Here is a 17,896-nt window from a genome sequence, read left to right on the forward strand (position 1 = left end):
GTTATTATCATCAGGGTGTCTCTGAGCTACATTGTGACGAGAAAAAAAACAGGACTCATTTCAACTAAGGAGTGAATATATTGATTGACCTCCAGACGATTTAGTCCTCGTGATCATTACTTTCGTTGAAGACTCTAAATAGTGTGTGTGTGCTCCTCAGCCTACTCTATTCAGGGCCAGACTGTGCAGATCATCAGTCCCTCCAGTGAGTCTCATCAGCAGGTGGTGGCTGTGGGACAGCCTCTCACTGTACAGCCCCAAGGCACTGTGGTGGTAAGGGACGTTTACCCAACATTACAAACAACACAACTAGAGGGCACATGTTAGACGTTCACATAATACAGTACAGACAGTAGTGTGATATAACTGTCTGTCTCTCTCTTTCTCACTCAGCTGACGGCTAAGAATATCCAGTGTATGCGGACCCTGTTGAACCTGGCCCACTGCCACGGGGCAGTGCTGGGTACCTCCTGGCAGCTAGTGCTGGCCACGCTGCAGGTACACTACCACCATACTGTACCCACCACACAAACACACTGGCACAGCTCTACAGTGTATTATAGCCATGCCTGGATTTCCTGGATTTTTCGGCCATTGACGAGCCTAAATATTTCAATTTCTTTTTTTATGGTATAGCAGAGGTGGTCTGAGGGAATCACTCTGTTTGACTTTTCTCACCACCTTTTTTGCCCTTCCTGTTCTATCTATTTCCCCCTTTCCTCTCCCAGCACCTGGTGTGGATCCTAGGCCTGAAGCCTGGGGTTGGAGGTGCTCTGAAGCCTGGTCGTGCAGTAGAGGGGCCCAGCACGGTAAGACTCTATCTCCCTGCCTTACACAGTCGCGCTGTAACAAGTCAAATTCACTGCATCAATTAGCAACAACTCATAGGGTGTCATTGGCTGTTCGATATAGCTCTTCAGCCCACCAGCTTCACCGTTCAGCTCTCTGACTCCCCCATGTTGTCTGTGTATTACAGGTGCTGACCACGGCTGTGATGACAGATCTGCCTTTCATCTCCAACATCCTGTCGAGACTCTTTGAGAGCTCCCAGTACCTAGATGACGTGTCACTGCACCACCTGATCAACGCACTGTGCTCCCTCTCTCTGGAGGCTATGGAGATGGCCTATGGGACTAACAAGGTAATTACTTCCCATGTACTTCATTATTGTAGATGTAGCCAGAGCAACAACGTATGACCTCTCTTGTCTTCTGCATGAGCCTTGTGTTACTTAATGTCTATTAGAAACCGGGTAGTTTGGTTCCTGGATTTTGATTGGCTGGAAGCTGTGGTATATTTAAGCAACGAGGCCTGAGGGGGTGTGGTATACGGCCAATATACTACGGCTAAGGGCTGTTCTTAAGAACGACGCAACAGGGAGTGCCTGGTTACAGCGCTTAGCCGTGGTGTATTGGCCGTATACCACTTTATAAACTGGGTGGTTCGAACCCTGAGTGCTGATTGGCTGACAGCCGTGGTATAACAGACCGTATACCACGGGTATGACTAAACATTTATTTTTGCTGCTCTAATTACTTTGGCAACCAGTATATAATAGCAATAAGGTAGGGGTTTGTGGTATATTGCCAATATACCACAGCTAAGGGCTGTATCCATGCTCCATGCTGTATCCATCCTCTACAACATCCGTAGAGTATGACCCTACCTCACACAGGAAGCGGAGCAGGTCCTAATCCAGGCACGTGGCCTTTCCCATCTGGACTACTGCTGTTGGCTGGACTCCCTGCTTGTGCCTGCAAACCCCTGCAACATCTTTAACCCTACCTCTTCAAAGAGTAGGGTTAAAGATCAAAGACCCTCCTCCCCTTTTCAAAAAGGCCTTTTGTGAACTAACACTCACACTTGACCCCCCCCCAGCTCGGACTCTGCTGATTAGCTACTTTACTGAGGATTTCAGTTACTATGCCTGTGATATGCGGTTGTCCCACCTAGCCATCTTTAAAATGCCAAATGTATCCAGGCGGGTGGTATACTGGCCATATACCATACCTCCTTGGGCCTTATTGTTTTAATACCTATATCCACACCAAACCAATCACCCCTGTGTTCTGTTGTCGTCCCGTGTCAAGGAGCCGTCTCTATTTGCGGTAGCCAAGCTGCTGGAGACCGGCCTGGTCAACATGGACCGTATAGAGATCCTGTGGAGGCCCCTCACTGGACATCTGCTGGAGGTACGTCTTACAGTAACCATTTAAAGTGGTAGACTGTGTGCAAGTTTGTGTCTGTTCTCTTGCCAACTCCTTCTGCAATTGTCACGCCTTGACAAAGAGCACAAACGGATCTAGGGCCAGGTTAGTGAAGTGTTTTTTTTTTTGTGGGGTGCTATAGCCTGTAGCTGTATGTCCTTCGGTACGTACTTTTCAAGCCCTCTCGTATGATGGTAGGGGCTCTTCCATTTCTAATGCTGTGAGTGGCATCTGTTTCCTATTTAGTGATAGTGTTATAGCTTTACAGATGCGGTCCCATATATTGCCACCCTTACACCATTCACCGTTTCTTCTATAATAAGTTAAAATTGTGTATTTGTTTGATTTACAACCACACAAGACCAAGAAGAACAACTGCAATTGTGATTTTTCAATGTCAAAGGCCTGGACTAAATTATTCAAAATTGGAATTAATTTGGTTGGAGATGAGTGATTCTTGTTTATGTGTAATTGCAGGGTGAAAATAGCCATTCAACCAGTTTTTGGAAAAGAGAAAACAGGACATTCTGCTTCATTGCGCTCCATTGTGGAGTGCAAGGGTGCCAATATATTTGTCTGCATCTGTATCTGTGGCAGTTCTGTGTGTTTGTCTGAAACAAACGGTTCCTCCTTAAGTTGTCTTTTCTCCCTCTCTTTTGCAACCCATGTCTGTTTTTGCAGAAGGTAAGCTCGGCAACGTCTCCTCCCAATCATTTGCTTTCTCTCTCTTTCTCTCTTTCATTCCGTCTGTCTCTTCGCCTGGCATCAAGGTGTTGGAGCTGAGCGTTTGCGATGTGCAGCTTGCGACAGGTTTTCTGTTTGCCTCGCTGTTGCTGTCTGGTCAAAATTGCCACACACACATGAGTTACATTTCTGGAACTCTGTTTTTGTTTGTATGCATACTATGCAGATACCTGCACATTTTTAATGCATCTTACCTTATCATCGCTAATGATATGCCAGCCTTTCTCGGCCAGTCACACACTTGTTTGACGTTGGCCAACAAGTAGACAGCACAGACACTTGTAGGCTGTGAAGGGGGGTGCTGATGTGGCATCTCATTCACTGTATCGAACAGCCCAGGGGAATAGTGAGATGTGCAGCAAAGCAACGGAAGCGGGCTGATTTTTCACCAGAGCTTTCATGATTACGTGTCTGTCAAATGGAATGACCTGATTTCACTGCTGTGCGAGTAGAAAATCACAGGCATACAGTCTGTTTTAACCACCTGCTGTGAGAAACGGGTGGCCATACTGTTTGAACTGCCCCTGACTCACATCCCTTTCTCTCTCTATCAATATCACTTTCTATCTCTCTCTCCCCCCTCCTCACTCTTTCCCCTTCTTCTGCAATGCTTGTGTGTGTACTGTGTGATGTGTCTGATCTCTCTCTCTCTCTCTCCTTGTCCCGTGTGTGTGTGCCCTACCCAATGATGTTACCTGCTGCAGGTCTGCCAGCACCCCAACGCCAGGATGAGAGAGTGGGGGGCTGAGGCTGTTACCGCCCTCATCAAAGCTGGCTTGGCCTACAAGCACAACCCCCCTCTAGCACAGAACCAGGTACTGCTACTACCCCATCTCTTATCTTCACCCAGTCACATACAGTAGAACCCAAATACAGGAACTACTGTACACTATTCTATCTAGAAGTCGGATGGCTGTTACAATGGAAGGTGATAAGATGACTTGCTATTAGTCGGCTTCACCATACCAGCCCACCCACACATAGTTGACCTTGTATATCTTAAGGCAGTGGTTTGTATGCTTGTCCTTGTTTATGTAATATAACCACTCCCTACTCTCTTCCTCTGTCCCTTTTCTTTCTTTCTGTCTCTCTCACTCACTGTCTCACTCTCTTCCTCTGTCCCTTTTCTTTCTGTCTCTCTCACTCACTGTCTCTCTCTCTTCCTCTGTCCCTTTTCTTTCTGTCTCTCTCACTCACTGTCTCACTCACTGTCTCACTCTCTTCCTCTGTCCCTTTCTTTCTGTCTCTCTCACTCACTGTCTCTCTCTTCCTCTGTCCCTTTTCTTTCTGTCTCTCTCACTCACTGTCTCACTCACTGTCTCACTCTCTTCCTCTGTCCCTTTCTTTCTGTCTCTCTCACTCACTGTCTCTCACTGTCTCTCTGTCCCTCTGTCAGAGGCTGCAGCTCCTACTGTTGAACCCTCTGAAGGAGCTGTCCAACGTGCTCCATGCAGACATCCGTCAGAAGCAGCTAGAGAGCGTGCTGCAGATCCTCCAGAGCCAGGGAGACAGTCTGGGTCCAGGCTGGCCCTTAGTGCTGGGGGTCATAGGGGCCATCCGCAATGACCAGGGGTGAGAGGGAGGGAGGGGGGGGCGGTAGCAGCATTGAAAAGGGAGAGGGGGGAGACTGGGATAGGTGATGCAGAGGGAAAAGCTCTGTGATTCATATTTTAAAGCTGAGATTGTAACCCTTCTTAACACCTATTTCATCTTAACATGCTGTATTTTATCTCTTGTCCAGCAGTTGGCTATTCACTCTGTTTTTATGTCAGAGTCTGACAAGTGTCTGTCTGTCCCCTGTCGCCTAGAGAGTCGTTGATCCGAACAGCCTTCCAGTGCCTGCAGTTGGTGGTGACTGACTTCCTCCCCACCATGCCTTGCATGTGCCTCCAGATCGTAGTGGATGTCGCCAGCAGCTTCGGTCTCCAGAACCAGGAACTCAACATCAGCCTCACCTCCATAGGACTCCTGGTATAACCGCAGCATATTGCATATATTGTTTAATATTCTCTATTGTATTGGGTTTTTAATTCATTCTAGTTCATATTACTGCTGCGGTTATACAAAGCTTATAGTTGCTGCTGCGTCCCCTCAAATCGTTACCCCTCTCCCCGTTTTCCCCAACAGTGGAACATCTCCGACTACTTCTTCCAGAGGGGCGAGGCCATCACCCAGGATCTAGAGAGGGAGGAGGCTGCGCTGCAGAAGCAGGCTCGGGAGAAGGGCGAGCCCCTGAACAGGCCCTTCCACCCGGCCCCTCCCTTCGACTGCCTGTGGCTGTGTCTGTACGCCAAGCTGGGCCAGCTGTGTGTGGACCCCCGGCCCGCAGTCAGGAAGAGCGCCGGTCAGACCATGTTCTCCACCATCGCTGCCCACGGCACCCTGCTGCAGCAGTCCACCTGGCACATCGTGGTCTGGAAGGTACTCGGTTTAGCCAGTCACAATGATCGTAGACTAAATCAGTCTTGAATGGTGCATGGCTGTAGAATCCTGTGGTGTACTGAAAGGTAGTCAAATGTTCAGCCACGGGCCCTCGTCTGTCCTGGAGTTGTACTTTTGGGACCTATCAGTTTAGTGATCGTACGTGCTGCAGCTAGTACTTTATACCTGCCTTAATGGCCATCTGCCCTCTGGCGGTCCACATCAACTCCATTTTTTTTTATGTCTGTGTTTAACCAGGTGCTGTTCCACCTGCTGGACTGTGTGAGGAAGTCTTCCACCACGGCCGACAAGGAGAAGATTGAGTCGGGGGGCGGGAATATCCTCATCCACCACTCACGGGACACGGCTGAGAAACAGTGGGCGGAGACCTGGGTGCTGACGCTGGCAGGGGTGGCTCGTATCTTCAACACCAGGAGATACCTGCTGCAGCAGCTAGGTGTGGACTCTTTTAACTGTTCTTGTGGGGACATTTTATTTAGTCCCCTCAAGGTCAAATGCTATTTCTAGGGGGGGTTTAGGTTTAAGGTTAGAATTAGTGTTAGGGTTAGAATTACGGTTAGGCAATAGGGTTAGTTTTATGGTTAGGTACTAGGTTTAGGATTAGGGTTAGGTTTTTGGGTTAGGATTAGGGGATAGGGAAAATAAGATTTTGAATGGGACTGAGTTTTGTGTCCCCACAAGGTTAGCTGTACAAGACTGTGTGTGTGCCTGCATCAGTTGCCTGCTACTGTAGATGGATATGATGTCATAAAGCCATCTAGTCAGTTGACAAAGGTAAACAGTAAAGATCTTGTGCTCTACGGACGGTACTCCTACTCCTGTCAATACATTTATCCTGTAACCACAGATCTTTAATACAATACCTTTAATGCTATACAGTCAATACGGTACCTTTTTAATCAATTGAGCCCAACAATGACCTCTTCTTATCTGATCGTGTGTCCACTCCACAGGTGACTTCTTCAAGGCGTGGGAGGTGCTGCTGGACCACATCCAGTCTGCTGCCCTCAGTAAGAACAACGAGGTCTCCCTGGCCGCACTCAAGTCCTTCCAAGAGATCCTCCAGATCGGCACGCCCGTCAAGGACTCCGCCATGCCCACCGAGGCCCTCGCCCTGGCCGTGATGGGCGTCCCCCCTGTCCTCATCGACCCCCTCAGCGCCTCGGGACCCGGCAGACACCTGCTGCGCTCCGACTCGATGCTCGAGAGGCTGACGCGCTACAATGGAGCCGAACTCCAGGCCCCTCCCCAGGGGGAGGAGTCTGCGCTGGAGGACGCAGCTCTGTGGTGGTCGGCGTGGAACACCTGGTACCGGACGGGCACGGACAGCACGAGGCCCCCTAGTGGCGGGACGGGGACAGACAGACCCTCCTTCGTCCCCAGCCAGCCCTTCCTGACAGCGTTAGTCCAGATTGTCCCTGCGCTCTACCAGCACATTGAGACTGGCTTCAGCATGGAGGACCTGAGGAAGCTGGGGGTGATCCTCCACGGGGCTGTGTCCATACCCATCAGCAGTGATGCCTCGCCCTTCATCCTGCCCTCCTACACCGAGGCTGTCCTCACCAGCCTGCAGGAGGCCGTACTCACAGCACTCGACGTGCTGCAGAAGGTGGGTGGGCTACCACACCAGATACGTTGTAACTTTTTTACATTTTTATAAAGGGTTGTTATATGGGCGGCAGGTAGCCTAATGGTTAGTGTTGGGCCAGTAACTGAAAGCTTGTTGGATCGAATCCCCGAGCTGACAAGGTAAAAATCTATTGTTGAACAAAGCAGTTAACCCACTGTTCCCCGGTAGGCCGTCATTGTAAATACAAATATAAAATATGAACAGCCAAAGGCATTTTCCAGGTGCTGATTTAGCTAGTAGTTTGATCCACATACTGTTCAAAGCTCAAAGGCGCCCTTTTGAGTAGATGTTTCTTCTTTGTCTTTGTCCTCTGTGTTATAGAAACTAGCATCGCAGTTTTTGTAATTTTGTATTTTTCTCCTACACTTTAATATGTGCTATTGAGGCTGATATCCGATTGTGCGGATCATTTTTAACATGTTCCCCTGATGGGAGTCAGTAGTGACTGAGGTGCCCTGGTTCTAGTGAGGTCATTAGTGAGTAAGGTTCCTGTCTCTCCCTCTGCAGGCTATCTGTGTGGGCCCAGAGAGCCTGCAAGTCATGTACCCGGCCATATTCGAACAGCTGCTCCTCTTCGTCGAGTTCTCCTGCAAACCCCCCCAATATGGCAAGCTAGAAACCAAACATGTGGCCAATGCTAAGTACAACCAGGTAACAGATCACAATCTCTCTCTCTCTACCGTTGTCTTTCTCTATCACTTTGTGTGCAAATTTGTCTTCCGCTCTCTTTCAAGCGTTCTCTCTTTCTCGTTGTCTAGATTTCTCAGGTATTTTCATTTAATGGAATGTTGTTGAATTTTCTTTCGATGCCAGTCATCTGTTTCTCTCCAGATTTTCTGGTCATTCCCCCTCTCTGATGTTCATGAAGCTCCTCCCGTTGCTTTTTGTCTGGTCCTCATGTGCACTGAACTGCCCTATTGTCCTAATCACATGACACATAGCTGGGTCTTTCAAACTGCATCTGCAGCCCTAAACCATCCCTCTTCTTTCTCTCTCATTCACGCTAGCCCTTCGCGCCGGCAGCACGGCACGCTAGCCCTTCGGGCCGGCAGCACGCTAGCCGTTAGGTTACATTTTTCCGTTTTTTTGGCAGGTCACAGACCAAGTTCATGATTCTTCCCTTTCCTCAAAATGAAGGACAAATGAGACCCCATGAAGTCTTACGTTTTATTGATTCACTTATCTCGTACAACCCCTGTTTTTTGTAGGCTAGTTGATGATGCCTTCTATGTTCAAAACAGAAGGGAATCTTTAAAACAGGGTTAGGCAACTAAATTCATACTTTGGAACAGATTTTCCTGTTTTTGATTAACACATTTTAAGCTGAATTCCTGTTGATTTGAGTCTTTTTTTTATACTAAGAACTAAAATCCTGAATACACAGTGCAAGGAAAATGTATTTGTCCCGTTTCTGGGGGGGGGTATTTTTGATAATTCACTATCAGATCTTCAACCAAAACCAAATATTAGATTAAGGGAACCTTACTTTACAAATAGCAAAAAATGGCCTGACATTCTCCTGTAGAAATTCCCTGGTGCAGAGCAGAATTCATGGTTCCTTCTATTAATGCAAGTTGTCCAGGTCCTGAGGCAGCAAAGGATCCCCAAACCATCACATTACCACCACCATGCTTGACCATTGGCATGAAGTTCTTACTGTGGAAGGCATTTTTTGCATTTTTGTCCAAAGAGTTCTAGTCAAGTTTGCCTAGATAATCATCAAGACTCTTGGAATAATGTTCTATGGACATTCAGAAGTTTAACTTTTTGGACGACATGGGTCCGATTTATGCCTGGCAAAAACCAAACACTGCATTCCACATTAACCTCATACCAACTGTCAAGCATGGTGGTGGTAGTGTGATGTTTTGGGAGAGCTTTGCTGCCTCGGGACCTAGACAAATTGCCTTAATAGAAGGAACCATGAATTCTACAGGAGAATGTCAGGCCACACCTCTGAGCTGAAGCGTAGCTGTGTCATTCGGCAAGACAATGATCCAAAACACACAATCAAGTCTACATGAAAATGGCTGAAAAGCAACACATTTGACATTTTGGAACGGCCCAGTCCAAGTCCAAACCTAATCTCAATTGAGATGTTGTGGTAGGACGTGAAACGAGCAGTTCATGCTTGAAAACCCAAAGATGTCGCTGAGCATGGAAGAGTGGGACAAAATTCCTCCACAGCAACGTATTATAAGAAGTGTTCGGTTGGAGTCATTGCATTTAAAGGTGGCACAACCAGTTATTGCATGTAAGGGGGCAATTACTTTTTCCACACAGGGGGCATTGGGTTTGCATAACTTTACTTCTGAAATAAAGTATGTAATTGTTGTGTTATTTGTCCTTTATCTAATATTGGGTTTTGGTTGAAGATGTGATAACATTTGCTTAGAAAGTGGGCAAAGACTTTTAAGGGACTGTGTGTGTATATATATTTATTATTATAGTTTTTTTCCCCTAAACTTTGGGGGGACAAAAAAAATACTCGCAGGCCGCCTGTTGCTGACCTTTGCTTTAATAAAAAGGCTCTTAATCAGTGTTTTTCTAACTCACACTTACAAAGAAATACTGTCAACTGGTCTACCAGTTCCTTTTTCTATATTAATGAGTTGTTTTGTTTTCATGGTGGTGGCTGAATCAGCTATGCTAATTAACGCTACGCTACGCACTCACTCGGAAGTGAAAGCTCCGAGTCTATCTTGTCAGTTGACCTGTCAGTCATTTATACTGTCACTTAGTCAGTCTGTTGTTCAATCAAACCATTAAACATGATTGCCACGGTCAGTGACGACAAGTTGGTATAAGAACGCCAGGCACCGGCAAACAAGTTAATTGTCATATTCTCGTTGTTGTGTTTTTGTGTCGTACTATCCATCTGGATCAACCTTTTAGATCCAACTGTTTACACCGGTGAGTTACAACCTCCCTTCTTCAGCCCCCTTTAGTCCTCTTGCTCACCTGTATTCAGCTGTGTTCTACTGCTCAATGGTCCCATCGCTACTACAGTAGATGATGTCTTACCAGGCAGCGGGTGAAAAGCCTCATCTACATCACACACTCCATGTTACCCACCCCCTCCATTGTTCTGTCTGCCACTAACAAGTGGCTATGCCTCGATCTGTCTCTACTACTGACCTGTCGATCTCATCCTTATACCACTTATCTTACTGTGTTTGGGTGTCGTCCATTTCTGTGGATGTTTTTCTATTGCAAGTTTTATGGTGCTTTGGTCCTCTTAGTATTTACGCAGAGGGGTGTTTTCAGATTTAGTTAATCCCACTCTCTCCTTCTCGCTCTTGTTCCTTCTCGGTCTTTCTCTACAGGCGGAATGGGTTGCCTTAAACTACGTGCCCTTTGCCGAAAGGTCCTTGGAGGTGGTGGTGGACCAGTACCACAAAACAGCCTGTCACAAAGCTGTCATCAACGAGAAAGTCCTTCAGAACATCATCAAGGTACTGTCCCCGACATTACCATCAAGACGTATTGCTTTGTTTATAAGTGTTCATGTAAAAGGAGTAGCTCGGAAACTGGATTTTTTTTTTATTTTAGTTGTGGTTGTGGAGCTACTCCCTAGTGTAAAATGTCTACACCATTCTGAATATATTCTATATCTCCTATTGAAGTCCATCATCATACTCCAGTCACTAGTGTTTCTGTCATAAACGAGCTGCTCTTTGCTCTCAGGTGTTCCTCTGTTTCCTGTGGGTCAATGGCATACCAAGTTTTTTCTCATTGAGGCCCATCTGACCAGTATCTTCTTATTAAAGCATTTCCCAAAACTAGAAGAGTACTCTGCCAAGAACTCATGAAGAGTTTCCCTATGGACATGTTCAAACCAACCCCCATCCTCCTCTCTCTCGCTCTCTCCTGAGAAAGGTCACAGCCATAAAACCTTGGGGAAGCCCAGTGCGTAAAGTGGGAAAAGGGAGCCGTTTGTCACACAGACGGTCTGTTTCTGTTCCGTTACTTATTTTTCCATGTGAAAAAAAGAAAGAGAACATCAATGCCTCAACAGCTCCAGTTGTTTAGTTGCGTCTGTGATTGATGTTACACCTCTAGGTTTCTGTCATTACTGAGCCCCCCCCCCAGTGTTCCTCGGAGTCTGTCAGTGTAATTGTTCAACTGCACTAGCAGATCTGGCACCAGGCATGTCCATATGTTGGAGGCTCCCATTGTGTTACCACCGCCCCTCCCCCTCTTGTCACAGAGACTCTGAGATAATGTGTAGCATATTCAATCACACTGCATCTAAATATTAACCCCCACCTACTCTCCTACTCTCTCCTTGGATCCTGAGGAAATAGCCAACACCTAGCCTTGATTTCCAGTCCCTACATTGAAGACTCCCATTGTGTTCTAACACCGTCGTTTCTCTCCGTCCTCCATAGACCCTGCGGATGCCCCTGGGCCTGAAGTATGCGTGTCCGTCAGAGAGCACGTGGAAGCTGGCCGTGTCATCCCTGCTCAAGGTGTTGTCCATCGGGCTGCCCGTGGCCCGCCAGCATGCCTCCTCTGGGATGTTTGAAACCATGTGGCCAGAGCTGGCCAACGCCTTCGAAGATTTCCTCTTCACCAAAAGGTAGGCGTACCCCCTTTTCTCAGGCAGTTCATCTGAAACATCTGAGTCACTCCCTTTTACCTTTTAAAAAGCTTGTGTTGTGTATTGGTATTTTCTTATTCAAAGTTCTTTTTTTTTTAAAGGTCCAGTATGTAGCTTTCTGTGCAACCTGATCTAATTCACATAGAAATGAAAGTTGTAGATGTGTTATTCTCATTAAATGCAAGTCTGGTTCGTTCTATGTGTGCTATTTCTATGCTTCCCATTCTTAAGTTTTAGTCTTTTTAGTATTGGTGTTGTACACCAGCTTCAAACAGCTGAAGATACGATATTGAAAATATATTTCACAGCGGTTTAGATTGTATAATGATACTCTACACTTGCTTGTTTTGTCACATGAACTGAAATTAGGCAAACGTTACATAATTTTAGCAAGCAGGGAATGGTGACAGTGATTTCTCCATATTGCGCCTTTTTAAAGCAAGTCTGACACAGACGTTTTGATGCACCTGCGTCTTCCTCAGTCTGGGAAACGGTCATTGAATCAATATAGACAATGCATGGAGGAATGGGACTTGATTAGCAGTAAAGCAGTAGCTGATTCACTGCGTTTCTGTTGTTTTACAGCACACCTCCAGACAATGTGTCCATCCAGGAGTTCCAGAAGAATGAAGCCATTGACGTTGAGGTGAAACCTGACTTCACTTCAAACAACCTTTCGAATTAGATTACCGCCTTTTATTACCTTCCCGTCACGCAGGTCTGTTTGTGTCCTCTCTGTGTGTTCTGTAGGTGGTGCAGCTGATCAGCACAGAGATTTTACCGTTTGCCAACTTCATCCCCAAAGACTTTGTTGGTCAGATTATGACCATGCTCAATAAAGGATCCATTCACTCACAGTCCTCCTCCTTTACAGGTCAGAAACCAACACTGGGTCAGAAACACCCACTCTTATTCCCAATACCTCGTGGTTTTCCCACCGAAGATTACCTATTTACAATGAATAGGATCAGATCTTTCTTTAATTTAATAACAATAGCAAATATCTAGCATCACCAAAAGAAAATAAGAAGAGGAACTTTACTGTGTAGCACTGATCTGTTCTCTCCGCACGTCTTTCCTACCGTCCACAGAGGCAGAGATAGATGTGCGGATGCGGGAGGAGTTCTCCAAGGTGTGTTTTGAGACGCTGCTCCAGTTCTCCTTCAGTAACAAGGTGTCCACGCCCCAGGAGGGCTACATCTCCCGCATGGCCCTCTCCGTGCTCCTCAAGAGGTCCCAGGACGTGTTGAGGCGCTACGTGGACGATGAGCGGCTGAGTGGACGCTGCCCGCTGCCCAGGTGAGTCCACAAACACCACTAAAGCAATAGCCCTAAAAGACCGCCATCACCTCTCTTCGCCCCAGGACTACAAGACCCCCCCAGGACAGGGATGTAGTAGAGGGTACTACAAGACCCCCCAGGACAGGGATGTAGTAGAGGGTAAATGCACCAAAACTCAGCCCATTTTGTGAAGTGTTTTATGCACCTATTACACAGAATTAGCATTCAACTTCAACAAGAGAGACTGTTTAGCTGAGAACTGGCAGCAGTTTCTCCGTCCATGTTCCTCTGAGTTCTCTCTCATTAGATTCAGGCAATTCCACGGTGACAGTGACTCTGAGACACAGATTTTTCACTTTTAAAATGTCAAACAAAAACCAATGTTCACAAAGTTAAACGCACAATGACTACTTTTAACAATTTCCACTGAAAATTGTACAAAAAAACATTTCCCTGAAGATAAGGGCAGATGCAAAATTTGGTAACGGAATGACAGCACAAACAGCACAGGCTGTCATTCTGTTAACAAACTTTGCTTATGCACTGTTCAAGTAAATGTGTTTTTGTACAATTTTTCTGTGGAAATTGTTAAAAGTAGTTCTTGTGCATAAATTTGTGTGGTTTGTTGTCCCCCACAATGTAGTCTCCTCTCGTCCGTCCGTCCATCAGTCACACACGATATCTCAGACACCACTGGCCCAATTTTGAAGAAACTTGGGTGACTGATGCATCTTGCCATACAGATCTGGCTTTGCAAAATTACACTGATTGGCCCAAGGTGGGAACTATAGGTATTAACTGAAATTTGTGCGTCAAACCAGAGCAAGCGAGAGGGATACAGTAACTGGGAACAAAATCTGTCTTCTCCAGCAGGTGGTGTTTTTTAAAATAGATTTTTGCTCACTAAGCGAGGAGTTTCTGAATGGAGATCAATGAGAGTGTCGAATTTGGTTAACAAAAATTGTAATGCCTTATTTCCTACGTGTGGCTTATTTGATTGAATAGAAGTTTTATAGTGCTTAGATTGTTACGAGTGTACTGACAAATAGGACACGTGACAACCCGGCAACTTTGAGAAAAAAAAACACTTTATATTGGAGTTGTGCCTGTTGTTCAGTGGTCTCAAGTACAAATACTTTAAAGTACTTCTTAAGTAGTTTTTTTGTTTATCTGTACTTCACTATTTATATTTTTTACAATTTTTACTTCTACTTCACTACATTCCTAAAGAAAATAATGTACCTTTTTACTCCATACATTTTCCCCTGACACCCAAAAGTACTCGTTACATTTTGAATGCTTAGCAGAACAGGAAATAGTCCAGTTCGCACACTTATCAAGAGAACATCCATGATCATCCCTGTAGCTCCCTCCAGTAAACCACGAGCACAACCGTTCCTTGATTTTAACTGGCGGCTGTATCCTGTAGTTTTAGTCAGAATTATCACCTTCCGTGAGAACTATAAAGTAAATGACAAATACAGTTAAGCACACTCTTACAACCTTATCTTACGAGTGACTTATTAGCTTGGTATAACTCTGAAGTGCTTACATACATAACAGTTTAACCGGCGTTATAACGGGTTCAGATTAAACACATGAATAAAGGGAAAATACCTCATTGGCTGCTTATTACAGAAAGGGAGGAAATCAAACTTCACACGTATTATTCCTGGCATGAATTCACACTACATCCTAACATACACTCTTCAACTTTTATGAACTACACCCGATGACATGAAAACTTCGCTAACACAGCGCGGGATTGCCTTCCCTCCAAAAGTGTGTTGCTAAAATAAGGATCCCCATTACAACAGTATTAGCTACGTAGTTCCGCTTGTCTTATCATTTCCCCCGCACAGCGGACACGTAAACAATTCAAACAAAAGACAACGACATAACCTGTAAGTCTAATGGTCAGTTACAATCCCTACTGCCTCTGATCTGGCAGACTCACTAAACACAAATGCTTTGTTTTTAAATAATGTTGGAGTGGGACCCTGACTATCTGTAAATAAAAAATAAAGAGAATTGTACTGTCTAGTTTGCTTAATATAAGCAATTTGAAATGATTTGTACTTTTACTTTTTATACTTAGGTATATTTTAGCAACTACATTTACTTTTGATACTTAAGTATATTTAAAACCAAATACCTTTAGACTTAGTAGTATTTTACTGAGTGACTTTTACTAAAGTATAAGAATTTAGTATTTTTCCACACGTGTATCTGCCCTCTCTCTCATTGGCTAGAATTGTCCCACCTGATCTTGCCTCCTTCTGACTTCCTTCTAGCCTGAGTACCAGTCTTTTAAGCTAACATTCCACTCCTTGCCACTTCTTGTCATTGCCAAAAGGTATTTGGCACACGACACGGAGTACAGGGAGTGGGTTAGCTAAAGAGACTGGTACCCAGGCTAACTGCCTTCCATTTTGAGACATTTATTTTTATTATTAGAGCGGCCACTTGAGTTTCTGGTCAATATAATGGATACTCTGTGGTCACACACAATAACTGGAAATATGTTAGTCACACGTGATCTCTCAATTGGCCCAAAGGCTGCATCATTCGTGAGGGATGACATGTTTTACTGTTGATTTGTGCAACTTTGGAATCATTTGTTTTTGTTTGATATACATTTTTAAAGTGAATAATCTTAGTCTGTGTCACTCATTGGCCCCATTACTAAGGTCCCCAACACATCTATTGGCCTCGGGGTGTTTCCAAGGGTATGGAAGTCGGCCATAATATAACGGCCATATTTAAATCAGGCGACCCTGCTGACGTGAGTAACTACAGGCCCATTAGTATACTACAGTGCCTTGCAAAAGTATTCGTCCCACTTGAACTTTGCGACCTTTTGCCACATTTCAGGCTTCAAACATAAAGATATAAAACTGTATTTTTTTGTGAAGAATTAACAACAAGTAGGACACAATCATGAAGTGGAACGACATTTATTGGATATTTCAAACTTTTTTAACAAATCAAAAACTGAAAAATTGGGCGTGCAAAATTATTCAGCCCCCTTAAGTTAATACTTTGTAGCGCCACCTTTTGCTGCGATTACAGCTGTAATTCGCTTGGGGTATGTCTCTATCAGTTTTGCACATCGAGAGACTGAAATTTTTTCCCATTCCTCCTTGCAAAACAGCTCGAGCTCAGTGAGGTTGGATGGAGAGCATTTGTGAACAGCAGTTTTCAGTTCTTTCCACAGATTCTCGATTGGATTCAGGTCTGGACTTTGACTTGGCCATTCTAACACCTGGATATGTTTATTTTTGAACCATTCCATTGTAGATTTTGCTTTATGTTTTGGATCATTGTCTTGTTGGAAGACAAATCTCCGTCCCAGTCTCAGGTCTTTTGCAGACTCCATCAGGTTTTCTTCCAGAATGGTCCTGTATTTGGCTCCATCCATCTTCCCATCAATTTTAACCATCTTCCCTGTCCCTGCTGAAGACGAGCAGGCCCAAACCATGATGCTGCCACCACCATGTTAGACAGTGGGGATGGTGTGTTCAGGGTGTTGCTTTTACGCCAAACATAACGTTTTGCATTGTTGCCAAAAAGTTCAATTTTGGTTTCATCTGACCAGAGCACCTTCTTCCACATGTTTGGTGTGTCTCCCAGGTGGCTTGTGGCAAACTTTAAACAACACTTTTTATGGATGTCTTTAAGAAATGGCTTTCTTCTTGCTACTCTTCCATAAAGGCCAGATTTGTGCAATATACGACTGATTGTTGTCCTATGGACAGAGTCTCCCACCTCAGCTGAAGATCTCTGCAGTTCATCCAGAGTGATCATGGGCCTCTTGGCTGCATCTCTGATCAGTCTTCTCCTTGTATGAGCTGAAAGTTTAGAGGGACGGCCAGGTCTTGGTAGATTTGCAGTGGTCTGATACTCCTTCCATTTCAATATTATTGCTTGCACAGTGCTCCTTGGGATGTTTAAAGCATGGGAAATCTTTTTGTATCCAAATCCGGCTTTAAACTTCACAACAGTATCTCGGACCTGCCTGGTGTGTTCCTTGTTCTTCATGATGCTCTCTGCGCTTTTAACGGACCTCTGAGACCATCACAGTGCAGGTGCATTTATACGGAGACTTGATTACACACAGGTGGATTGTATTTATCATCATTAGTCATTTAGGTCAACATTGGATCATTCAGAGATCCTCACTGAACTTCTGGAGAGAGTTTGCTGCACTGAAAGTAAAGGGGCTGAATCATTTTGCACGCCCAATTTTTCAGTTTTTGATTTGTTAAAAAAGTTTGAAATATCCAATAAATGTCGTTCCACTTCATGATTGTGTCCCACTTGTTGTTGATTCTTCACAAAAAATACAGTTTTATATCTTTGTTTGAAGCCTGAAATGTGGCAAAAGGTCACAAAGTTCAAGGGGGCCGAATACTTTCGCAAGACACCTGTGGTGTCAAAGGTTGTTGAAAAGTGTGTAGCAGAACAACTGATTGCCCACCTTAACAGCCCCTTCACATTACACTCCATGCAGTTTGGCTTCAGAGCGAAACACTACAGATACGGCCACCTGCTTTCTTCTGGAAAATGTGAAGTCCAAGATGGACAAAGGGGGCGTTGTTGGGGCTGTGTTACTGGACCTAAGGAAGGCTCTTGATACTGTTAACCATGAGATTCTCATCACAAAATTGTCCAAGTTCAACTTTTCTCCTGATGCCTTGATGGATGAAGTCATACCTTGAAGGCAGAACTCAGTGTGTCAGAGTGAGCAATGAGCTGTCGCCCACTCTTAACTATGATGTGGGCGTGCCCCAAGGATCTGAGGCCCCTCCTGTTCAGCCTGTACGTTAATGATCTGCCTTCTGTCTGTACTGGGTCTGAAGTTCAAATGTATGCAGATGATACAGTGGCATATGTGCATGAAAAGAGCAAACAACAAGCTGCACAAGAACTCACTAATGTAATGGTCCAGGTTACAATGTGGCTCAGTGACTCGTGTTTGCATCTCAA

General features: G+C 45.1%; 1 protein-coding gene across 6 annotated transcripts in view; it reads left to right on the forward strand.

The window, feature by feature from the left end:
* Positions 1-17,896, forward strand: part of LOC124038534 (protein MON2 homolog) — a 51,500-nt gene that overhangs the window by 30,280 nt on the left and 3,324 nt on the right. For 2 of the 6 annotated variants that reach the window (XM_046354546.1, XM_046354553.1), the window contains exons 15-33: positions 161-273; positions 394-498; positions 729-809; positions 977-1,141; positions 2,091-2,192; positions 2,889-2,891; positions 3,656-3,766; positions 4,348-4,523; positions 4,760-4,922; positions 5,079-5,372; positions 5,631-5,829; positions 6,347-7,002; positions 7,531-7,674; positions 9,919-9,936; positions 10,350-10,478; positions 11,415-11,605; positions 12,212-12,272; positions 12,377-12,500; positions 12,718-12,925. In XM_046354546.1, the coding sequence (XP_046210502.1) occupies positions 161-273; positions 394-498; positions 729-809; positions 977-1,141; positions 2,091-2,192; positions 2,889-2,891; positions 3,656-3,766; positions 4,348-4,523; positions 4,760-4,922; positions 5,079-5,372; positions 5,631-5,829; positions 6,347-7,002; positions 7,531-7,674; positions 9,919-9,936; positions 10,350-10,478; positions 11,415-11,605; positions 12,212-12,272; positions 12,377-12,500; positions 12,718-12,925 (3,043 nt within the window). The remainder of the gene's footprint in view (positions 1-160; positions 274-393; positions 499-728; positions 810-976; positions 1,142-2,090; positions 2,193-2,888; positions 2,892-3,655; positions 3,767-4,347; positions 4,524-4,759; positions 4,923-5,078; positions 5,373-5,630; positions 5,830-6,346; positions 7,003-7,530; positions 7,675-9,918; positions 9,937-10,349; positions 10,479-11,414; positions 11,606-12,211; positions 12,273-12,376; positions 12,501-12,717; positions 12,926-17,896) is intronic. The other 4 variants (XM_046354576.1, XM_046354579.1, XM_046354568.1 and 1 more) reach the window with 3 other exon arrangements.

The sequence above is a fragment of the Oncorhynchus gorbuscha genome, linkage group LG01 (assembly GCF_021184085.1).
Source record: "Oncorhynchus gorbuscha isolate QuinsamMale2020 ecotype Even-year linkage group LG01, OgorEven_v1.0, whole genome shotgun sequence".
NCBI classification, from domain to species: domain Eukaryota; kingdom Metazoa; phylum Chordata; class Actinopteri; order Salmoniformes; family Salmonidae; genus Oncorhynchus; species Oncorhynchus gorbuscha.